The sequence below is a fragment of the Aquarana catesbeiana genome, linkage group LG05 (genome assembly GCF_042186555.1).
Source record: "Aquarana catesbeiana isolate 2022-GZ linkage group LG05, ASM4218655v1, whole genome shotgun sequence".
Taxonomy (NCBI): domain Eukaryota; kingdom Metazoa; phylum Chordata; class Amphibia; order Anura; family Ranidae; genus Aquarana; species Aquarana catesbeiana.
Window position 1 is genome coordinate 593,953,207 of NC_133328.1, and position 25,873 is coordinate 593,979,079.

Below are 25,873 nucleotides of genomic sequence, written 5' to 3' on the forward strand. Positions count from 1 at the left end.
AGTTAAATAACGAATCGAAACGAAACTAAACTAAACGAATTTTTTCATCCTGCACATGTCTGCAAATCACTGAAATTTGAAGTTATAACTTCAAACCAGCAATTTCACAGTAAATAGATAAATAATGAATTATTATCTTATAACATATAGCATAATAATATATGATTTAGCTTGAATAGAACAGTACTTTTTCAACAGCAGCAGATTCTCATTCTCCCTCTTAACCGTGTGAGAAAAACATGGGATTGTGGGTAAATCTTATACCCATAAACCTATGTTTTTTACTTTTAGTTAAGAGGGCTGGGCTGGAAGGGAGCATTTGTCTTTTAGACACATGCCCCTTCTATGACACTGCAGTGAGAGGCGTGCCTTCACTGCAGCATTTTTATTGGACAGCTGGGGCTAATGGTACTTTACCATTGGTCCAAGACTCCAAGCTGTCCATTGAGCTTGGTGCTTCTGACAAGAAGTGAGGAGAGGCACTGCAAGCTCATCCTCTCAGTCTGCTGCAAACAGAGTGTACCAGCTTGTATTTAAACTGGCCGCTCTGTATGTAGTTTTCGACAGGCTGTGCAAGGAGCCCCGTATCTCCAGGAACCATAGGCCAAATTTTTACCAGTGGTATGGTAGGACTTATGCCCCGTACACACGGTCGGATTTTCCGATGGACAATGTCCGATCGGAGTGTGTTGTCGGAAATTCCGACCGTGTGTGGGCGCCATCGGACATTTTCCATCGGATTTTCCGACACACAAAGTTGGACAGCAGGAGATAAAATTTTCCGACAACAAAATCCGATCGCGTCAATTCCGACCGCGTGTGGCCTGTTCCGACGCACAAAGTGCCACGCATGCTCAGAAGAAATTCCGACACGGGACAGCTCGTTCTGGTAAACTTAGCGTTCGCAATGGATACAGCACTTTCGTCACGCTGCAATGTAAAAAATGGTTTAATACAGCGCACTCTCTTCTTCTTTATAATGTGACAAGAATTAAGTAGTTTTGCTGCTCATATTCACACAGACTTCTCACAAACTTTTATTTGTGTTTTTTTAGTGGGATTCCCTCAATATATTGTTATTAGTTGTCACATCTGACAGTTTTATATTTTTTAGGTTTTTTTTTTTTTGTTTTTAAGCCTTTTTTTTTTTAAATGTTTGGATTTTTTCCAAGGCTGATCTTTGTTCAATGTTATTTTTATTTTTACTCCAGAATATTTTTGTGTGTGTTTTGTGTGTCAAGTTACCCCAACACCATTGATATCTTTTATTATTTAATCTCCAGGAGATTGTTTGTTATTGGTGTCCCTTGTTCATTTCACATTGTATATTTGAAATGTACCTGAATCCTCACAAACCAACTGTCATTTTTGAAGTAAAACACATAGGAGAGTATAATTCAAAACAAAAATCCTTTATTAAGGGATCAGAACCAAACAAAGAGGAAGGCAACACTGGATCAACATGAGAAATTAGCGAAGCCTGGGACCCCCACGGCAGACATCAATTCTTAAACATCAAAACTGGTGGCCTGAGGAGTCCATATGTAAGGGAGGGCAGTCTGGTCCGGGATTCACAGAGACTCGGATAGCAGCAGATGACATCTGTGTCCCCAGGCTGTGGTACCACAAGAGGCTGCATCTTTTGGCCGACCAGACTGGATCCAGGGCAATCACTCTCTGGTCTTCCTTTCACGCTTCCTTCCGGGCTGTGGCTGTGCAGGTGGAGATGTGGCAGGAGGAGGAGTAGGACCTGGAGGAGGAGGAGGAGGAGGAGGACTGGGGGGACCTGGAGGAGGACTGGGAGGACCTGGAGGAGAGGGAGGAGGAGGAGGAGGACCTGCAGGAGGAGGAGGAGGACCATCCCAAAGCTGTGTGTAAGGTGTAATTTGGCCCCTCACACCTTTCTCCAGAGCCTGTGATATGAGGGCCTGACACAAGGCTTTTTGGCCCTCCTCCATCCTCTGCATTTTATATGCTATGAAGGCAGCAATGTTGTCCTGCCTGGTGTGTGGTGCTCCCAGGACCTCTGTAGCCCTCCAAAAGAATCTGATAGCCGCCACCTCTAGGTCACTCCTCCTACTGCCACTTTCTGTTTTCAGGTGTAGGGGAGGGACCTTGATATCAGCCAGCCGGCTCGGCCCGGCCACCTCCTGGCTGAGACTTCCCTGTGTATGAAAAAGGGACATGGTTTTAGTTTTTGCATCATCAATCACAATCCTAAATTAGTACTCCCAACTAACATCTAGTTAACATCATTGATTGGACAACCAGCAATATTTCGAGGAATGCTATACCTGGCTCAAGCTGGGCTCCTCCACATGTGGCCTGGAAGGCCCAGGTTGGGCGTCAGAAGCCTCAGCCAGGGGGGAAGGAAGCGTGGAAGGAAGACTGGAGAGGGATGGCCTGGGTTCAGTCTGGCCTGCCAGAAAGTGCAGCCTGTCGTAGTACAACATCCTGGGGACATAGATGTCATCTGCTGCTCCGGATCTCTGTGAATCCAGGACTTTCTTGCGCTCCCTTAGATATGTGCTCCTCAGGCCACCAATGAAGATCTTTAAATAGGTGATGTCTGCCGTGGGGATCACCTGCTTCACAATTTCACACAATTGCTCCAGTGCTGCCTTCCTCTTTGCTTGGTTCTTGAAATGGGGGTGGGTAATCTCCCACAGACATGGCAGCTCCCTTAGCATATCAATGAATAGTGACATGAAGTCAGTATCTCTCATTAAGATATCCATGTTCACTGCAAGACACAACACAAGACAAAGCCTAATGTCACACCAAACTCTCCTAATCTTGTTACAATATAGGCCTCAATCTAGAAGCTGTATAGGCACAAGTTTGTCTCTTACCTTCGTTCTTACGATCGGCGTGTCCAATGCTCCTTCCTCCGCTCACAGATCGTACGTAATACGCACGCGTGTTACGCTTTATACACACTGCGCATGCGTGTAACTCCGCCCGCCCCTGACGTTCTTTCTAGTGTATTCCCCGCCCCTTTTCGTTCGGCGCAGTGGGTGAAGAGCACATGGCGGAGTTACAGCAGGTGCGGGCTAATTGTAGCAATGAGGAGGAGGAGGAAGAAAGGCCGGATCCAGGCACGTCCCGATCCAGAAGGAGACGTTTTAAGGCCACAAATATGTCGTTTGGGGAGATGTTGGAGATGGTACACATCATGAGGAAGTCCGACTATGACGGAAAATATGGGCCTTACCCCAACCCCAACATCCGAAAGGCCAAAATCATTGGTAAAGTGGTCCGGAGTCTGGAGAGGAATTTCGGGGTACGAAGGTCTAAAGATCAGCTCAGGAAGCGGTGGTCGGACCTGAAGTTGAGAGAGCCAGAGCAGTACCGAAAGATCCGGAGAGTGCTGCAAAAAAGTAAGTAGTTGTGCTGTGTTCCTATTCTTTCTGTCTTTATATGCTTTTATTAATTGTAACGTTTAAAAGGGCAACTTTAATGTTCATGGGCCCATTATTCGTTCGTATCAAACATTTTTATTTCGGCCTCTAGAACACCATTGTTTAGGCCATATGCATTTTCACACATTTTTTTGGGCCTACTTGGATGCCAAAGATTAGTTTGTGTAGATGGGTTTGTTACTAGAATGAAATGACAACTAGATTGTGTGTAAGGAGAGGACACTGAGCAGCTGTTTTCACATCTGGACACTGGAGCACTAGTGTGGGACACAAGAATACCATTTTTATTAGGGGGGGGGCACACAGGTGCTCCAGTGTATACTATAGGGGGGTCTCCATCTGTGAAGCTTGTACCAAACATGTAAAGTATTGCAGCTTGACAAAGGGCAATAAAAAAAATATACATCTTGGAACTCGGCTAAAATAGACATTTGTACCCCACTTCCGAGCAATGTTTCCTATTTCTAGTTCTGCCATCAAATATCTGTGTGCTAATTATACCATTTTTGTTTTACATAGGGGAGAAAAGACTCGGAGGACAGCCCTCATCCGAGGAGACCACAGACCCCCCACCTATGGAAGAAGGTGAAATACCCCCAAACGAAGAAGAAGAGCAGGAGGAAGAAGAAGACGTGGTGGAGATTGGCACCACAACAGGTGAGTGTCTGCGACCACAGGCTCAGGTAAAAGAGATGGATGGTGGCAGATTTTTGAGACCTGTTTTTTTGTTCTTTATCTCTTTTTAGGTGATCGTGATGTGAGGGATCCTGAACGCTTTACTTCAGAAAGTGCCCAGATACTTATCGGGGAGATCATAGGGTGTAATCTCCAATTGCATAACATCCAGAACCAAATCAATGATGTTATTAAAAAAAATAATAACATCATTGATGTTTTGGGGCGAATTTAAACCCCACAAAATCACCTGTTTTATTAATGTGGTCCAATCTTTCAAAATTTTTTAAAATGTTTAGAAAAGCCAAATTTGGAGGATGCACACAGTGTGCCAACATGTGCTATCTGCCATCACGGGAGATCAATGGACGCGTTTTGGGGGTGCAACACCTTCCTCAATTATAAAGTCGCATTGAGGAAAGGCTTGCTCCCCCAAAACACGTCCCTTGATCCCCCCTGATGGCAGATAGCACATGTTGACATTCGTAAATTGGTGTGCATCTTCCAAATTTGGCTTTTCAAGGGGTGATTTCCCCCCATCTGAACGCTAGATCAAACCCAGTTCCTAAATACTGATGTCTGATCTAGCCTTCAGGCTTTACCATGTGTGAACTTTGTAAGTTCAAGTTTTTTGGCTTTCTTGTTGGTTTTACACAGGCCTGTTTTATCTGAAATGGATATTTCGATTTTTGATAATGCTACTGCAAACATTGTTATACAACAAACATGTTGGTTTGTTTTAAAAACCTTTGGTAAATGCGCATGTGATTGTGCAGGTATAAAAAAGTGCCTTACTCAAGAATGTGTGGATTATTGTCTCAACACTACAACACTTTTGGGGTGATGTAATTGTTGTTTTATGCACAAATGGGGGTTATTTCCTAAGGGCAAATCCTCTTTGCACTACAAGTGCAGGCTCAGTGCAGTTGCAAGTGCACTTGTAGTGAAATGTGTTTTTGCATTTAGGAAGTATCAGCCAACACTGTTTTCTATAAGGTTACACAATCACGACATTTTCTGCACTCAACACATTTCTGTCAGGGTCAGCTAAAACAAACACAAGCAGTAAATGTCCACCAATAATTTCTTTGGGTTGTTTTTTATTTGAAAAAGGTGTCACATATTGTCTGGCATATTGATAGCCCCCCTACCCGCAAAGAACTCCAGGTATCGTAACCGGACATCACGGGCATTCAGGGAGGGCAAGCCAGGACGGCCGCTTTCAAGTGCCGTCATTGTGGATGTATTTGGGATTCCGGCCTCAGGCCCAACTGAGCCAGCATAGTTGGCTGAATGTTTTTGTAGAAAATTATGGAGAACACAGCAGGAAAGTATAATATGGTTCAGTTTATACTCCGCCATATGGATGGGTGTCATAAATAATCGGAACCGGCTGGCCAGGATTCCAAATGTGTTCTCCACCACTCTTCGTGCTCTGGCCAGCCGGTAATTAAAAACCCTCTGTTCCGGGGTGAGGGTCCTCATCGGGAATGGCCGCATCAGGTGGTCCCCCAGCGCAAACGCTTCATCAGCGACGAACACAAATGGGAGACCTTCAACATTGTCCTCTGGAGGTGGCAAGTCCAAGCTGCCATTCTGGAGACGCCTGTAGAACTCCGTCTGGGCGATCACTCCACCATCAGACATCCGGCCATTCTTCCCCACGTCCACATACAAGAAGTCGTAATTAGCCGACACCACCGCCAACATCACTATACTATTGAACCCCTTATAGTTGAAATAGTACAACCCCGAGTTGGGTGGTGGGACGATGTGGACGTGTTTCCCATCAATTGCCCCTCCGCAGTTAGGAAAGTCCCACCACTGGGCAAAGTGGGAGGCCACAGTCTGCCATTCCTGTGGCGTGGAAGGAAACTGTTGAGGAAAAAACAATAAACATTACTATTTTTTCACAGAAACCTGGCAAGCAGATTATACACAAACATTATGGGGCAACCTCCAGATAGCATTTAATAAGGGGAATTTAACAAGGCCAAAGTATAAGGTACACATATCATATTCCCCCTCCCCCCCTCTCATGGGCCATTTCTAACATTATAGGGGGGGGGACTCTTGGACAGGTAACCCTCTTCACTTCATTAAGAGATGAATGCCTAAATACAGGGTATTACTTGGAACAGCCCCTCCTTAGTTACACTATTGGCAGCCCACTGGACAGGTAAGAAGTGTCATAATACAAAGATATAAATACACACTGTACACATTTCAGGACATTTGGACATTCTGCTATTACCTATCAAGATAATAATAGGATACAAAAACTTTAAACAGTACCATTGGAAAGTATACAGGCAGGCCCTTGCACTACATGCTTTGGGGAATTCATCCATAAATCTGACCAGTAAAGAGATGGGTATAGTGTGTATGGGTTTGGCAAAGTCAGCAGATAGATGATTGAGGATAGAGAATTGGGATCAGCTGACTTAGCAGTTGGGGGAGGGAGGGTTACTAAAAATTTGGGGACACCACAAAAAAAAGCCTCTGGCACTCTGCCTGAATTTAAATCAAAAATAACATTTCCAAACATTTTAGGGGGTGTTTGGGGTAAAGCACTACTATGGAGCTGATAAAATACATTGTTAAGTGACTACATGAGGTGAATATAGGGCAGGAGACACCATGCTGGAGAGGTTATTGAAGGGCAAATATGTATGAAGGACCTAAAATAATAATTACATAAAAATCCTGCATGCATGAGAACAAAGGGGACATTGACAGCATATTCCAATCATGGTAATTAGGGAATGAGGAAAGAAATACAATATATTATCAAACATTAAATACAATAAAATGGGATATAAAAGGATAAAAATCTTACCTTCATATACTCCTTCTGTAGGACCTGGATGATGGCAGAACAGGTCTCTGGGATAATGATCCCCAGAGCCTGGGGGGAGATGCCTGTCGAGAACTTCAAGTCCTGCAGACTTCTCCCTGTGGCCAAATACCGCAAGGTAGCAACCAACCTCTGCTCCGGAGTGATGGCTTGCCTCATGCAGGTATCCTGCCTGCTAATATAAGGGGTCAGCGAAGCCAACAAACGGTGAAATACGGGGTCCGTCATCCTGAGAAAGTTCCTGAAATCATCAGGATTATTCTCACGGATCTCACGGAGCAAAGGCATATGACAGAACTGGTCACGCTGAAGCAACCAATTCTTGGTCCATGAACTCCTCCCCACCCTGTTCATGGACTGGACTTGTGTCAAGGTCAGGACCCCAACACCAAGCCCCCGCACAGCACGAACTCTACGAGGAGTACGCATACGAAACATGGCTAGAAAACGGTCGGCTGCTCAGAACGAAGTAACAGAACGCACTGAAGAACAGCAAGGCCTGTGAAGAGCGACCTGAAAACCAGTAACGAACGAACAAGAATACAATGACTACCTAAAGTCACGCGGAACTTGCTGCACGCACTGAAGAGCAGATACAAACCCACAAGCACAAACTGAACGGCAGAAAACGATCTGAAAGCCACGAGTCTGAAAAAGCGCGAATCGTCTCTCACCAAACTTTTACTAACACGAGATTAGCAAAAGGAGCCCAAAGGGTGCCGCGCTTGGTTCTGAACCGGCCTTTTCTAGTCTCGTCGTACGTGGTGTACGTCACCGCGTTGTTGGCGATCGGAAATTCCGACAACTTTGTGCGACCGTGTGTAGGCAAAACAAGTTTGAGCCAACATCCGTCGGAAGAACAAAGTCCGACCGTGTGTACGGGGCATTAGGCTGCCTGCCCCCCCCCCCCAAATTTGAAATTTGGGATCTCAGGTCGCCGAACTATGACCCTCAAAGATTTTTTTTTGTTACTGTTCATGGCTTTGCCTCACCTGCCTCCCCTGACTGCACATCCCTGCCCTATAGTACTGTACTAGTCCCTTCCTTATCCTGACTTGACGTAGTTATTGATTTTGGGTGTAATGACCCTTATAGCAGTCTTGTTTGTACTTCTATAACAATGCCATTTTCCCCTCTATGGGAGGAAGAGTAAGCATTAAGAGGACAAGGCGAAATGTATCTGTAACAATATTAATGGTGACCCATTCACTTCTATTCACAAATAAAGAATATTATTGAACTGAGCTCTCCAGCTCCAGATATTGTATTTGTATTATATTTTACAATTTGAATTTTACAGCTGAAAAACACACTGTGCAAATTATTGTTACTGGATACAAAGCAACAAATGACAATTTCATTCCTATTGATTTTTATATTTTCTTGTAGATACAAATTGCACTTTTATTTTCTGTATGTATCAGAAATAGTAATGGTCCACTGAAAAAAAAAAGCCACAGTGATAAGCACAAAATATTCTTCTGGCAAAATGGCAGAATATGATAGACAACTGATTATCCAAATAATGATGTAAAAATTGTACATAATCTAAAAATTGTTTCTGCTTGTTATCTCAGATCAAAATTTCACTTCTGGGCTGCTGTAAACTAATTTAAATAAGTTAAAGCAGAATTTCACGCAAAAGGGGAAGTTCTTCTTGTTTTTGCATCCTCACCCCCTCCACTGCCACATTTGGCATTTTTTCAGGGGGGGAGGGGGGTTTTAACAGGTACCCACTGCCACTTCCTGTCAGATGCGGCTCGACGAGCTGAGCTGGAAGATCGTCCCCCCATTACAGGTCTCAGAAGACTTCGGGGCCATTCACAAGGCACAGCACAGCTTGCATTTGCGCAATGGTAACCCGGCAGTGAAGCTGCAAAGCCCTTACTTGAGATGGCGGCTTCTGCACTTGAAACCGATTGAAGAATTGGCTCGGGTGAGGACATCACTGGATCCCTGGCCAGGTAGGTGTCCTTATATTAAAAATCAGCAGCTACAGTATTTGAAGCTGCTGACTTGATTTTTTTTTTTGGGGGGGGGGGGAGCCTGGAGCTTCTCTGAAGAATTCCATATCAAAATATTTTATACATAGTTACATCAGTCCAGCTTGGACCAATATGACTCAGCATATACCATACCTGGCTGATGGCCCTGGAAAGTGGAAAGCGCTGAAGTAGACAATACTCCAGTGATCTCCATTTGCATCTGAGTCCAATGGCCTGCTGCATTCTGAACACAGAAAGTTGGCGGCTCGGCATGGACTCCACTCATAGAATGCTTTGCATTTTCTAAATAAATGAATGCAAAGCATTCTCTGATTGGACAAGGTGGAGAGTGTGGCATCACTGCCCTACCTTTCCACCTCATCCATTCAGAGAACAATTTGCATTCATTCAGAAAATGAAAAACATTCTCTGACTGCTGCCCATGTTGAGCAGCCAAGCTTCTATGTTCAAAAAGCAGCAGAGCACCTGCTCGGCATGGGACCCAGAAGCAAGTGGAGATTACTAGAGTAGTGGTATCTACTTCAGTGCTTTCCAGCTTTCAGGGGCATCAGCCAGGTATTGAATATGCATGGTTACATTAGTCCAAACCAGAACAACATTAGGCTGGCCATACACTATACAATTTTCTTATTCAATTTCCTTTAGATTTACCTTCAACTATGCAGTGCAAGGGCCTGCCTGATTGAAAGGAAAGGAATAATGGACAAGAAAATTGTATAGTGTATGGCCAGCCAAACTTTGTATAATATATCCATATTTGGAATTCCTCTTCAAACTTGTGGTTTATATATAATGTGCAAGCACGTATGTGTAGGAACATTAACTGGAATCAGTAAGCTAATGTAAATACCCAGAATTGGCTACACATCTCCTTAGTTTTTTCTTTTTTAATTCCAAGGAAACCCTTAACTTCATTGTGCCTTAATATGTACTTGGCCCCGCCCCTATTTCTGACTTTTATTGATCACATAAGCTACCCCTTACATCTTTACATTTAGGCTGCTTTCAGACCTGAACATTGCAACGCATTGCATGTTTTTGGCATGTTTTTCACACGACTGCCTGTCTCGTGGCAAATGAGCCAAAATAGCTCAACTACCAATTTTTGGCACCGAGCCATGTGCGTTTGGCCACACGCATTTTTGCAAGTTTTCTTGCATGGAAAACACTCCACAAAATGCATGACTGCTACTTGCATTTGTGGCGCTATTAAGACATATTGGCACTGAAAGCGCAACACAGGAACGTGGGCAGAAACATACTGCAAGGGTTTCTGCTAACCTCAGGTAGGAAGGCAGCCTTATGGTGAGGCTTAGATGATAGGATGAGTGAAGCCAAGCACTAACTTCCTACTAAGTATTTGAATCTATTCTAGGTTTAGGGGCTCCTATTATGCTGTAAAGTATAGGGAAGATACAGGTTCATCTGGGGGTTTGCAGGCAGTGTTGTCAACACCACCCACCGTCTACTCCTCATCATTGGAGTTTAGCCAAATCTACTTCATCTATATCACTACAGCAGGACCTGGATATTCTGACAGCTCCCTGATTGGACAATGCAGGAGAAGCAGCACACTGCTGAAATCATCCCTCTGCTCTTTCCTCCTGTCAGTATGTTTTGCAAGCACTTATGTGCTGCAGCACAGCATGATTTGCTTCTAGTCCCTCTTCCTGGTGCATCTGTACAGAGGATTATAGAAGGCTGAAATTAAAGCAGCTGGATTAAAAATATATGTTTTTAAAATATAAATTATTGCAATGATTTGTTTTTTTTTCTCCCTGGAGATTTGCTTGGAGAACAGGGATGTGGAAGAGAGACAGAAGAATACTATTAGGGGTTTGGTATGACTGTAAGCACATTTCCTAGGATGTAATAATAAGCGACTAAATAGACAATACATTGCATTTTACTATTGCTGCTTTCTATGGAAAACTTCATAGAGTGTCTGAAAAAAAACATACCCTAGCAACAAAGCATAGCATGCTACACCTCAACATTACCATTTTTTCTATCTTGAAAGAACAAAAGGCTTTTGTTACCATATAATACTGTTATTTTCAAACAGAAGCCATAGGGGTAATCCAATAAATTAACAACTGTTGGGTGTGATGGCAGTAGCCATGAAATACATCACAGCTAACAAAGACTGAATAGTACACAATACATAGTTATTTTTAAATAGTTCATGGGGCTATTTTATTTATGGATGTGTTTAGTGGCTCATTTATAATTCTACTATCTCACTGATACAATGTTCATTATTTCTAGAGCAAAGTATATACTAAAAGGAAAAATAGACTGTTCATGGTCTGTACATATAGTGCAATTATAAATTGGGCGTATGTTTGTATATACTGTATATCATTTTATATACAGCATCTCACAAAAGTGAGTACATCCCCCACATTTTTGTAAATATTTTATTATATCTTTTTATGTGACAACACTGAAGAAATGACACTTTGCTACAATGTAAAGTAGTGAGTTTACATCTTATATAACAGTGTAAATTTGTTGTTCCCTCTAAATAACTCAACACACAGCCATTAACATCTAAACCACTGGCAACAAAAGTGAGTACACCCCTAAGTGAAAATGTCCAAATCGGGCCCAAAGTGTCAATATAGTTTGGCCACCATTATTTTCCAGCACTGCCTTAACCCTTTAGGGCATGGAGTTCACCAGAGCTTCACAGGTTGCCACTGGTGTCCTCTTCCACTCCTCCATGATGACATGATGGAGCTGGTGGATGTTAGAGACCTTGCGCCCCACCATCTTCCATTTGAGGATGCCCCACAGATGCTCAATAGGGTTTAGGTCTGGAGACATGCTTGGCCAGTCCATCACCTTTACCCTCAGCTTCTTTAGGAAGGCAGTGGTTGTCTTGGAGGTGTGTTTGGGGTCGTTATGTTGGAATACTGCCCTGCGGTCCAGTCTCCCAAGAGAGGGGATCATGCTCTGCCTCAGTATGTCACAGTACATGTTGGCATTCATGGTTCCCTCAATGAACTGCAGCTCCACAGTGCCGGCAGCACTCATTCAGCCCCAGACCGTGACACTCCCACCGCCATGCTTGACTGTAGGCAAGACACACTTGTCTTTGTACTCCTCACCTGGTTGCCGCCAAACACACGACACATCATCTGAACCAAATAAGTTTATCTTGGTCTTATCAAACCACAGGACATGGTTCCACTAATCCATGTCTTTAGTCTGCTTGTTTTCAGCAAACTGTTTGCAGGCTTTCTTGTGCATCGTCTTTAGAAGAGGCTTCTTTCTGGGACAATAGCCATGCAGACCAATTTGATGCAGTGTGCAGCGTATGGTCTGAGCACTGACAGGCTGACCCCCCACCCTTTCAACCTCTGCAGCAAAGCTGGCAGCACTCATACGTCTATTTCCCAAAGACAACCTCTGGATATGACGCTGAGCATGTGCACTCAACCTCTTTGGTCGCCCATAGCGAGGCCTGTTCTGAGTGGAACCTGTCCTGTTAAATCACTGTATGATCTTGGTCATTGTGCTGCAGCTCAGTTTCGGGAACTTCTTTCAGGCAATCTTCTTATAGCCTAGGACATCTTTATGTAGAGCAGCAATTCTTATTTTCAGATCCTCAGAGAGTTCTTTGCCATGAGGTGCCATGTTGAACTTCCAGTGACCATTATGAGAGAGTGAGAGTGATAACATCAAATTTAACACACCTGCTCCCCATTCACACCTGAGACCTTGTAACACTAACGAGTCACATGACACAAGGGAGGCAAAATGGCTAATTGGGCCTAGTTTGTACATTTTTACTTAGGGTTGTACTCACTTTTGTTGCCAGTGGTTTAGACATTAATGGCTGTGTGTTGAGTTATTTTGAGGGGACAGCAAATTTACACTGTTATACAAGCTGTACACTCACTACTTTACATTGTAGCAAAGTGTCATTTCTTCAGTGTTGTCACATGAAATGATATAATAAAATATTTAGAAAAATGTGATGGGTGTACTCACTTTTGTGAGATACTGTATGTATATATATATATATATATATATATATATATATATATATATATATATATATATAAAATTAACAACAGGATTACAGCACAAAGTGAACAATTTATTGCTCGTATTAGGGCTCATGTGGGCTTTCTATCCTGTACAGCATAAAAACATAGGGTTTTCTGGATGCAAGGGAGGCACAGGGGTAGCATACAAGCTGTATCTAACAGCCTATCAAAATCAATGACAGGCTGAACTATGCTGTTACGAGTGCTACTTGAGTTTAGGGTTGTATACATTTAAGGAAATATGCCCTGAACCCAGGGATTTTTCCATCCTGGGCATTCATCCTTGAATGCATACAGCCCTACTGCTTGGCAAAACATCCATCTTTGTACAACCACTACATGTTTCAGCTTGTGATTGACTCTGACAGTCTGCTGATTGTGAGGTGTATGGTGCACCTAGCACCGGGACAAGGTCAACTAGAGCTCAGGTCGAACATTCCAAAACTGTGCCCCCCCCCAAGATATATGAACATTACGTGTCAGCATTCTTACCCCCTAAGCATAAATTCCCCCTCTTCCCAGGACAAATCCGCTCCCCTGCTGAAATGCCCCCTCCTAGCACAAATATTTGCCCCTCCCAGCTCAAATCCTCTCTCTCTTCAAATCTCCCCGATCACAAACATCCCCCAAAAAAAATCCCTCCTCCTTGCACAATTCCTCTAGCCCTCACATTTCCCCTTCGAGCAGGGCCATCTTTAATGCAGGGCAAAAGGGGCAGCTGCCCCAGGCCCAGTCATTGTTGTGAGACCCAAAGTAGATGCCCCTTGAGCCCATGCTGCCTGCAAATAGTTGATGAGTGAAGTCGGGTGGGCCCAAGGGTCCAATCAATATTAAATATAGCCCTGCCTCTGAGTATAAATCCTCTCCACCCACTCCAAATCCTTCCCCCCAACACAAATCCTCCTCTTCCCCCAACATTTCCCCTCTTAGCACAAATACACCCCATTCATCCCTATCCCCATTGATTAAAAGTGTAAGGATGCCTGAAGTTGGTGAATTATTGTTCAGCCTCTTCCTGGTCAGGCCGGGCATTCCTTAACCAAGGTCTTTAAAGTGATACTAAAGTCATTTTTTTATTTAAAAATAACAAACCTGTTATACGTATCTGCTCTGTGCAGTGTTTTTGCACAGAGCAGCCCAGATCCTCCTCTTCTCAGGTCCCTTGCCAGTATTCCTTGACCCTAGCTCCTGCTGAGTGCCCCATAGCAAGCAGCTTGCTATGGGGGCACCAGAGCCAAACTGCTGCTCTGTGTGTCCATTCAGACACGGAGCCTGGGGCTCAGCCCCATCCCCTCTCTTTCTTCATTGGCTCACTGACTTAAATTGACAGCAGCGGGAGCCAATGACACCCTGCTGCTGTCTTAGCCAATGAGGAGATAGAGTCCCAGCCGACTGAGGCTCTTGTACAACATCGCTGGATTGAGATGGGGCTCAGGTAAGTAGAAGGGGGAGCTAAAGGGGGCTGCTGCATACAGAAGGTGTTTTATCTAAATACATAAAATGCATTATGATAAAAAACCTTCTGCCTTTAGAATCACTTTAAGCTCAAGGGGAGGACTGTCTGACTACATGACCATTGTGATTGGCTGTAACAAGTTCTTTAAGCTCGGGGGTGTGGTGGAAAGGACTATTCGATTACATAACCATTGTGAATGGCTGTCACAATGGTCACATGATCGAGAGCCATTCTGGCAGGCTCTAGATCATTGCTACAGACCAGGAGCTATCTTTAGTCACTGGAAAAATATAAAGTAGTGCTCAAGCTCTATCGCTATAGGTTAGTAAATAACTAACTGCCACAGACCTAGAGATAAGCTAAATCCATAGCCAATGGAATGTAAAATAAATGGTTAAAATTGTAATTGTAAAATAAATGTGTGGTGCTGCGCTGTTAAAGGTAAAAATTAATGTGAAAGAGTGAAGTAAATAACAATCCTAAATGTAAATAAACTTATAAAACTGTCCTGGTCAGTACATAAGTATTGTCATGTCCACATGACTTCATCAGGGTATTCCCTGATGAAGTCATGTGGATGCAACGATACGCATCAGGATTGATTGACAGGCACACTGGAAGTGACGCGGGAATACGAGCTCGCCACTCGTGGATTGTATGCTGTATGTTGCTTGTGTCAATGTGAGTAAAAGCAAGCTGTTTTTTATCTAATAAATCTACAAAAACGTTACTACACTATTTAGGAATACTTTTCTTCTATATATCATACGGGTAAGTCTGGGTAGGACCCCCAGACCACAAGATTATCCTAAAAGAGCCAACATCCACTAGGGAGCTACTTTTGGCTTGAGAGAGCCACCAGCCGGGCTAATCATAGGAGGGTCAAATGAAGCCATTAGAACTTCACCAAGATCATTCACATATGCTGCTACCTTACAGCAGTAAGGTGAGAGTCCAATCAGCACAGAGGTGTTACTGCACTGAAAGAAGAGACACTTGTTCGATTTTGCTTTATTTTATTTTTGCACGTTGAAAGTATTTATCACTTTTGATATTATCTATATTGGACTGATTCCAGGACTTTTATATTATAATATATTTATTATTATTTATATAATAATATAATTTATATTATTATTATATTATATATTACATCTAGTATTCATTCAGTTGTGCCTTTTTATATGTTCATTATCAGCACTTAGTGATTTCTTTTGTTTTTTTCTGTAATTTAGGACTGTTTTTTACTTTCTTATTTGTGCATTCATCATTTTGTGAGATACTTTTACCGCATATTTATAGACTGTAGGTGCTTATGTACTGACCAGGACAGTGTTTTATATGTTTTTTCAACTTTAGGATTGTTATTTACTTCACTTTTTCACATTCATTTTTACCTTTAACAGCGCAGCACCACACTTTGCAATTTATCTTTGGTCACTGTATTTGGAGTGCACTCTCAGCACGAAAAGCTTTCTGCACAGAAACATTAGCTAAAAAGCCCCCCCCCCCCTCTTAACCACCAAACATATATGTTTTATGTGGGTGGCAAGAGGTTAATAGATGCAATAAATGATCCTCTCTGTAATGTACCAACCATAGTATTTTGTTTGTTTAGGCATAGAGTAATAGTTTTTTTGGCTGGAGCTGTCCACCCTCTAAAACAGGGGTCTCAAACTGGCAGCCCTCCAGCTGTTGCGAAACTACAAGTTCCATCATGCCTCTGCCTGTGGGAGTCATGCTTGTAACTGTGTCAGCCTTGCAATGCCTCATGGGACTTGTAGTTTTGCAACAGCTGGAGGGCCGCCAGTTTGAGACCCCTGCTCTAAAACTTCATATGTATTGATGAAATGCTTGATAAAAGAAGGAAATGTTGCTTTTATTTATATAGTTTAGTGGTTTATTGAGAACTCACAGATTTTTTTAATTCACTTGGATTGGTAATACCTGCCCTCATGCACAGAATATATATATATATATATATATATATATATATATATATATACACACACACTATATATTTATGATAAGAACACTTTTTTTTTTCTAGCGTAAGTACAAATTTTCATGATGTGTCTATACACGATAAGCCTAAATATTCAGCAGCATACTGTAAATAAATAATCCTATCATTGTACATTGGAGTGCCCTTACAATACTGAGAATTTTATAGCCGTACTCCCGCTCCTTTGACAGCTGTCAGTGGCACCTCTGTGATGAACGGAGGACACTGTGGGGCACATCACATATCAGCACAGCTCTACGTATCAGAGGACCAAAAATGCATCCAGCTGACATTCTAAGTGCCCCCCAGTAACCTCTTTTCATGCAGTGGAGAATGGAGGTTAGCAGACAGCCCCTGACAGCTGTCAAATGTCAGCACGGGAAAAAGTGTATAAGGGCAGCCCTCGTGTTATGTGTCTATGTGTAGTTTTAATTATATATGTAAATTTTGGCAGCCATATTTGGCAAATTGAAAACAGAGCTATGCTTCTGGTTTGGTTATATAGCATTGATGACATAGGGAAATCATGCAACCCATATGTTTTTTTGGGGGGTCTGATACTAGTTTCTGAGTGTTCAGCCTGACCACACTTGTGATCCTGTCACTGATGAAAACTTATCAAACTCATCAGAGACAGGATTGCTGGAGAAAGCAGAGAACCATGGCACCTTTGTAATGCCATCACTTCTAGAAGAAAGAGGCATTGTAGTTGATTTACTAAAGGCAAATAGGCTGTGCACTTTTCAAAGTGCAGTTGCACTCTACACGTTGCTCCAGAGCTTAGTAAGTGAGTAAAGATTCACTTTCCAAAGAATACCCAAGCACATGCAAGGAAAAAAAAACAGCACTTTTTGTTGGATGATGGAAGTCAGCAAAGCTTCTGCTCATTTACTAAGCTCTGGAGCAACTGTTCTTGCAGAGTGCAACTGCACTTTGCAAAGTACATTGTCTATTTGCCTTTAATAAATAAATCTCTTCCTTACAAAATCTCCATTACCAGCAAAGCAGCGATGAGTATTTTTCTGCCCTCTATAGTAATATCCCACCAGTGACAGGATCATACATGTGACACAGTGGCAGCTGGTGTTTTTTTTGGGGGGGCGGCAAACAACTACCCCCTGGATCGGTTGTCCAGCAGGCGGCACAACCCCACCCCCCACTCCCCACTGTCAGTCAGTCGGGTCACCCGCAATACCCAACCCCCCATGGGCAGTGTCAAACAGTCACCTAGCCTCGCACTTACTCCATCTAGGTTGCGGACGGGTGATGGGCGGCGGCTGGCGGCTTCCATTGGGTTTTCTCCTCCTCTGCATCACGGCGGGTTCTGCTGTACGTCTTCTCCCTCCTCCTCCTAGGCGTCTAATCCGTTTACCTGTCCTTTCAGCCAATCGCTTTCTGATTGACCAGGAGTAGGATCAGTGTTTCAATAGCGAATATCCATTCGCTATTGTAACACACCTGGGTGGGCTTGGTTCGCAATGCTCTGTGCCCCGAGCCCACACTATTTTGAAGCCTATTAGAGCCTCTGGCTCTAATCACTTGCTTCAAACCCCCCCACCATTGGAATCTATGCATTCAGCATCCTGCATGGGCGCTGGATGCATGGATGGGGGGCCAGCGTCCATGCACCCTTAATGGACGGACCACCCCTGACATATTGTACATTGTAAATTGGAATCACATCATGCTCTTAAATATTGTATGGATAACTGTTCCCAAACACAATCTACAAAGACTGATTTTCTAGAAAGGTTGAAAATCACTCCAACCAGCATCTGCTATCAGTGTTCAGCAATTTTTAGTGCTTGGTATGTTGGTTCGATACATTTTTATTTAACGTCAAACTCCAAGCAAGCGGCTAAATACACATATGTAATACATACAGTATAAGGGAGCTTGTCCTTACTTTTTTACTTTTTTCCCTGAAAGTCATACAGTCCTACCACTCAGCACAGCTAGTCTGGAGACCTGGCTTTTTTGAGTAATACAGTAGGTCTTCCCCCTCCCCAAGTCTATGATTGGACAGTGAAATGAGAAGCGGCAGACTAATGAGTTCATATCTCTTTCACTCTTTTCTCCTGTCAACATGTTTCTTGTTAGCACATGGGCACTTCAGCAAAACTGATTGGCTCCTCATGCTGCTTCCTCCTTTCCCAGTCTGAGATCTGCCATATAGAGGATTAGAAAGGATGATACCAAGTCAAATTCATGTACTTACACTATAATAACTGCCCTACAGCAAGCGGCTTCTTCCAAATTCATTCTGGCAGATTCACTTTTGGTATTAGGCATATTTAGTGGTTTGGGTATTGTAGAAAATGTGGATCTTGTGACAGGTGCTTGGGCCACCAGCTCATGATCAGTGAGTCAACAGAACATCCAGAAATAGTTCCAGTGGATGCACATGCAATAGCACTAGAATGGCTATTAGCCATCGACCAGTTTCAGAGTCCTGTGGTCTTTTTTGCCTTTGGCTACCACCAGCAGTGTCCCAGGAACCCATCACAAGATCCATGTTTTCTACAACAACTGAACCATTGGATTAACCAAATACCAGAACTGGATTTAGAAGAGGTCAGTTGTTGAAGTGCCGTCATTATCTCTTTCAACTCCCATGGATACTATTCATCATCTTGTTTCACTAGAGACACTGGATTGTTTGCTAAGGCAGCCCATACATTCATTTTTTTCTTTCAACCAGTGGATTGAACAAAAAAAAAAGATCAGATTCCCCCATCGACACATTCGACGTGGATGGGGAAATCCTTCTGCTGTGCCATTATGATCTGACAGCGGGGAGCCTTCCCCACTGTCAGAATACAATGATCAGTGCTACCGGTTATAGACAACTGCACTGATTGATCAGGAAAAACCTGACAGGCTGGTTATATATGAGTTGATTGGTAGATTGACTTCTGTAAAACCAGAGTGCCCATACATGGATCGAAATTTCATGGGTCCCTACTGAACCGGCTGCATTTCGATCCATGTATGGCCTGCTTAAGTGCAGTCGCTAGTTAAATTATTTACATTAATTCTTAGAGCTCCTTTCCTACAATATCACTGATGAGCGCTTTTCTCTATAACACATTTGTTTGCCCTGATCACCACTGTCCCCATACAAATGTGTATTTTAAGGAAAAAAAAAGAGCAATGTCGGACCATTGCTGATTTCTAAGAACACTAGGTCTAACTCTGCTGTGTATTAGACTTCCCAGTCATACTAGCTGTAACAGTAAAGTGGTGGTTAGGCTGCGAAAATGGGGGCTTGGAAACAAAAATGGTAACATGAAAAAAGGAGAAAAATTTAAAATATATGTATCATATATGATATATTTATATTCATTTATCATACATCATGTAATCATTTGCATTGTAATTTAATTATTTCTAGCCTATTCTTATTAATCAGAATGATTTTGAAGCTACTTTGTGAAGATACCCACAAATTTACCTCCTTGAATCCTGTGACATGCATATACATATTCACTATGCCCCGTGAGTAGGCACTGCTGTGTCACAGATTTCACAGAGTCTGCCTTATGAACAATAGATGTGCTGAGAGTTTCAGGAGGCGGAGTCAGCAAAGCAATCAGAGCTTGCAGGGAGCAATGTACCATGACACATGTAGTCCTTAGCAATTAAAAGTAAACAGCAAAAGAGAAGATTTAAAGCATGCAATGAATCCAAGAGGTCAGTAGAAAGGCAGCACTCACAACCCAAAATGATTTTTTTTAGGTAAGCTTATATTAGATTGTCAAAAATAACTATAAAGAACTATTGTTTGTGTTGCTATTACACTACTGTTGTTTTAAAATGAAAGTGTATGTTGCAACCAAAGAAGTCATTTCAAGTCTCTATATTTATTAATCAGTTAGGCTGCATCTACAGTAATAAATACACTGCTTTTCTATTTTTTTTTCTTCTAAATGCTGCAGCAGGGGTTATATTAAAGTGGAAAAATCTGGGAAATGACTGCGCTAAACCAATCATGTGCAAAGCTGCTAACACTAAAACAAACAAAGTCAAAGAAATATATAAAAACAAAATATACAATGCAGACGGGGAGGAGACTTAGTACAGCAGTACCGGTGTGTAGGAGATGACTCTGTGAGCCGGAAGACCACACTTCATTGTCCTGGTGAGAGCACTTTTTTCACCCACCATCCACGTCTGGATCAACCTCCAACTGAGTTCCAGTTCCATCCAAGTCCCGTGCAGCATTGGACTCCCTGGCTTTGGCCAATCTAAGTGTGATAGACTCACTGCCACTGGCATGTAAGTCCACCCCATCCAGTAAGAGTACATATTACATTTCCTTGGTGGAAGATATACTATCTGTGGTGTTTCAACGGTCAGCCACTTTTTTCCACTTTTCAAATATCACCTCAAGAGTGGATCCTAAGTCCTTCACATTTATGAACATTTGCTTTATTAAGCTCACTACAGTGGTGAATTCACGTTTTCACTAGTTTATAGCCACTGGACTGTATTAATATCATTTTTCAGTATACTTCTTTATTCTTTGTTTTACACAATTTTTAATGCACTGTATCATGCAGTTTTTTTGATGTTTTTATATTAAAGTGGGACTACACTCCCATGCATGATTTTTACCTATAGGTATAGGTATATTAAAGCTTATCCATGGGTACTGTATATATCTCCTAAATGTGCACTGGAGATATTTACTGTACATGCAGCTGGTGATGCCACCAGTGCATTGCACTCTGAAGGAACAGCATACACGTGCCATAAATGGCGGCTCCCACACCCATGTGTGGGAGTGACGTCACCGCGGCTCTGGCCACTCACACAGCCTGAGTCTGTGAACCCAGAAGGAAGAGCGCCCTAAGCAGTGACAGTGCACCACTGGAGGGCTTCCTTCTAAGGTAAGTTCCACATAATGTGCTAGTATGTGATGCATACTAGCACATTATGACATTGCCTTGCAGGTTAAAAAAAACAAAAACAGCAGGTTACTACCTCTTTAATCTGTGCTAGCAGCATTAGGGAGAGTCAGACCTCTGCTCGCACACAGAATGCAGCACCCCAGGTCTCGCTGACATGCCCTGCACACTGCTCCAATCAGCAATGCTTGCACTCCCTAAGCAGCGCAGTTGATTAGAGCAGTGTGCATAGGGGAGTGTGGGACCATTGGAGACCCAGGCCACTGCATTGTGTCTAAGAGCAAAGGTCCGACTCTCCATCAAGAGAGTAAGCTGCTAGCATTGGTTATTTGAGCCTTTGCTATGGTAGTGTAAAAAGTATGTAAAAATGCATAGACAGAAGGATATATGTTATACTGTATATGCAGCCTTACTAAATTATGTGTAATAAATAGAGAGACTTCAATTGGGCCTTAATAGACGATCAATACATGATTTGTTATGACAGTGTGCTGTTGTATCTCTCTTATAATGTGAGCAGGTGTGAAGGGAGATGGTCTTTGCATGTCACAACAACTTGTGTTCTGGTGAATGGAAACTTGCGTTCTTGGAAATGTTTTGATGTCTTTGACTAAATTTATAAATTTAGCTGCGGGCGATAAAATGTGCTATGAAAATGTTTCTGGGAAGTCATCTAATAATATATTCAATATACACTTTTTCCTTAACAAATGATTAAAACTGCATATATGGGTTTGGATTGAAGTTTTTGAATCCCACTTAAGAAAAAGGATAATAAAAAAAGCAAAGGAAACAACTCACGTAAGCACTGTGGAACCTCTCCGCTCCATGTTCCGTTGCCAACACAGGTTAGCACTGCAGGGAAGGACAATTCATAACCCGGAAAGCAGGCGTAACTGATGCTAAATCCCCAATCAAAGTTTGTTCCTTCCAGCCTCCCGTTGGAAACTTGAGGGGGATTCAGGCACATAACAGCTGAAAACAGAATCAATTTTATGTAGCAGTGAGCACTAATAATAGAATGACTACACGGGATCTATCAACTGCATACAAAAGCACATTAGCAGCTTTACTCAACAAGGCAGTACAAGGATGCTGTGCAGAGTGTAGTAATCCACAGAAAGCAAATGGATTTCAATTTATTACTGTCAGAGACAGTTTCCGACTTTTTTTACAACGGGTTACAACATTTTGCAACACATTAATATGCTATAAACCGAATATCTACATCCAACAAAACACAAAATGTAAATGTTACCTATGTGGCAACTTCCTGCTGTGTCCACCTTTATGCATGTAGGCATGAAGATGTCCTTATCTAGACAGATACACTATATTACCAAAAGTATTGGGATGTCATCCTTTTGTAACTTTAATGGCATCCCAGTCTTAGTCCATAGGGTTCAATATTGAGTTGGCCCACCCTTTGCAGCTATAACAGCTCTAACTCTTTCTTCTGGGAAGGCTGTCCACAAGGTTTAGGAGTGTGTCTATGGGAATGTTTGACCATTCTTCCAGAAGCGCATTTGTGAGGTCAGGTACTGTTGTTGGATGGGAAGGCCTGGCTTGCGGTCTCCACTGTAATTCAGCACAAAGGTGTTCTATTGGGTTGAGGTCTGGATTATGCAGCCCAGTCAAGTTCGTCCAGCCCAAACTCACTCATTCATGTCTTTATAGACCTTTCTTTGTGTACTGGTCCAAATCATTTGGTGGAGGGGGGATTATGATGTGGGTTTTTTTTCAGGGGTTGGGCTGGGCCCCTTAGTTCCAGTGAAGGGAACTCTTAAGAGAATGGCCCCTTCCTGTTCCAAAATTACTGCCCACCAGTGCACAAAGCAAGGTCCATAAAGACAAGGATGAGCAAGTTTGGGGTGGAGGAACTTGACTGGCCTGCACAGAGTCCTAACCTCAACCTGATAGATCACCTTTGGGATGAATTAGAGCAAAGACTGTGAGCCAGGCCTTCTCATCCACATCAGTGCCTGACCTCACAAATGCACTTTTAGAAGAATGGTCATTCCCATAGACACCCTCCTAAACCTTGTGGACAGCCTTCTCAGAAGAGTTGAAGCTGTTATAGCTGTAAAGGGTGGGCCAACTCAATATGGAGCCCTACGGACCAAGACTGGGATGTCATTAAAGTTCATGTGTGTGTGAAGGCAGGTGTCGCAATACTTTTGGTAATATAGTGTATGTTAAAGGATCTGTCCACTAAAAACTGCTACTTCAATGTTTTTTTCTAGTTTTGGATAGCGTGAAGAATTAGAACCCTTGTCAGATGTTTACTGTAATCTACGGCTCGATAAGAGAGATTTTCCCTCACTTCCTTCACTGCTGACATTAAAGTCACAATTGTTATTTGTGTTGCTGCAGGAGAGTTTCCCCACATTCTGTTTGGTAAAATGTTTTCAGCATGACAGGAAGTAAATTGAATTTGTTTTTAATGGAACCCTGGATAGCAGTAAAAACCTAACAGAATTTTGAACCATCTCCCATTCTATCCATAAAAATGGTTACACATACATCCTAAATCACCTGATAATTTCTAAACACTTTTGGGGACTTTACTGAGAAAAGAACAATTGAATACTGTCTGTGATACATTTTTTTATTTGCACTAACAACCAAATTTAGGAAATTGTTGGATAATGATTTAGAAGACTGAGGTCAACTTTAAGTAAATTCTCTTTTGTGTCAAATAGAATTATCCTTCTTAATTCAAACATTTTCTACTCCTGAGTAGTTTTGAAGTTCCCCCTATTGATTGGGGACTGTATTGATAAGATATTAACATTTGAGCTCCAGGATCTGCACAGTTGTTTTAACAATTAGGATATGTTCCCTCCTTCACTGCTGGATTTTGTATTTATTAAAAAAAAACAAAAATGTAACAGAAGATGCTGGAAGAAGTGGGTGGAAACAATAGAAAATTCTAGGCTGATAGGATCACATGTAGGATTTAAAGTGGCACTAAACAGTATCTTTACTCTGTAAAAATAATCCATACAGATCACTACTCAATGGCCCTGTAAACTATGTTTCATGATATTGCTTCTTACTGTGTTTTGTTTGGTTCCTTGGAATGTCCTCCATGAGCCCCAGAACCTCTTCTTTTCCCCTCTCAGTTGCAATCATGTGTACTTCTCTATGCACACTGCAAATCCCATAGTCCATAGTCTATCTCAAGAAAGAGCAAAAAAGCTTTGCTACATTCTACATTCAATGGGACCAAGGGTTTCAACGTAGTCACCCTCTAACGGGAAGCTGGACCACAGCAGCCAAAAAAAAAAAGAATCTGGAGATTTGTAGAAGGCTGAGAGTTTTTTTTTTTTAAATTAAGTATACATACTTGAATAGATTTTTTTTAAAACTAGCATTTAGCGTCACTTTAAGACAGGAAGATCGCTTTATTGGACTATTCAAGGAATTGAAGAAGTCAGCAAAGACTAGTAAGGTCTAGCAAAAATCATGTCCACTGTGCTTTTAAGAACCCTCACTAGGACCTAAAAGTTATTTCCAAATTACGCTGTTCAGATTCTGAATTGTGTATTGAATGGTCACAAAGGGTTAACTTTATTTCAAATACATGCAAAAGTATTCAAGAAAATCTTCACGCGTCAAAGCATTAGTCTCCGGTTTGCACATTGCCATATTCTGCATGGATTTGCAAAGTCCTTCCAGAATACCAACTTAACTCGGAAAACGCACTTAAAAAAATCACTAAGTGCTACCTGACAGCACTAAACTGTTGGCAACCAGGCCCGCTGGTGAGTGATTGTCACTTTGACAGTTGTAGCCGGCTGACGCAGCGGGGACTACTCACTTTTGTGCTTACTTAGCAGCAGTTGAAAAGTACTAGAAATCTGTTGAAACTGCTTTAACACTCCATAACATCTTTTTGAATACCCGGGGACAGAATTACAGATTTTTTTACATGCTGCTTCTTATAAAAGATCTTTGTTATAATTCCAACAAATGCAACAATGCATTTTATCCCTAATTCTGCATAATGGGGCTCACTTTTAAGAAGATTTCCAGTCAAGTCAGCCTTCCGTGCCCGAAGGTGTTTCTGGTTGTTAGTTTGTGGTGAGGTGAACGGGACACAGGAGCTGCTTGATGTGTTGTTCAACAGCTATTTTGTTTTCTAAGCACACAGGGCATTTTCTTTATTTTCTACTATAGGTCAAAGATATATGCATTATTAAATAATTATTTTGTAACAATTTTGGTTTAATTTGAACTCTTTATTTAAGCTTATACATTTTTAAATGGGTGTGTTCTGTTTTTACTATATGTATTATTTTTTTTTAATTTAAAAAAAATAGTAATAATAATAATAATACATCATAAAGAGTTCCAGAGCACCGAGGGATAGCTAAAGAGACAGCACTACAGAGGTCATTTCCTTTTAGACAAGAGATAGGACTTTTTTTCTGCCTAATCTAGTTCTGAGTGGCAATTTTACTTTGACCTGTTGGGGTTGA

At 42.1% G+C, this 25,873-nt stretch overlaps 1 protein-coding gene across 1 annotated transcript in view; it reads right to left on the minus strand.

The window, feature by feature from the left end:
• Positions 1-25,873, minus strand: part of CSMD3 (CUB and Sushi multiple domains 3) — a 1,635,173-nt gene that overhangs the window by 69,828 nt on the left and 1,539,472 nt on the right. The window contains exon 61 of the mRNA XM_073632169.1: positions 22,191-22,364. Within this exon, the coding sequence (XP_073488270.1) occupies positions 22,191-22,364 (174 nt within the window). The remainder of the gene's footprint in view (positions 1-22,190; positions 22,365-25,873) is intronic.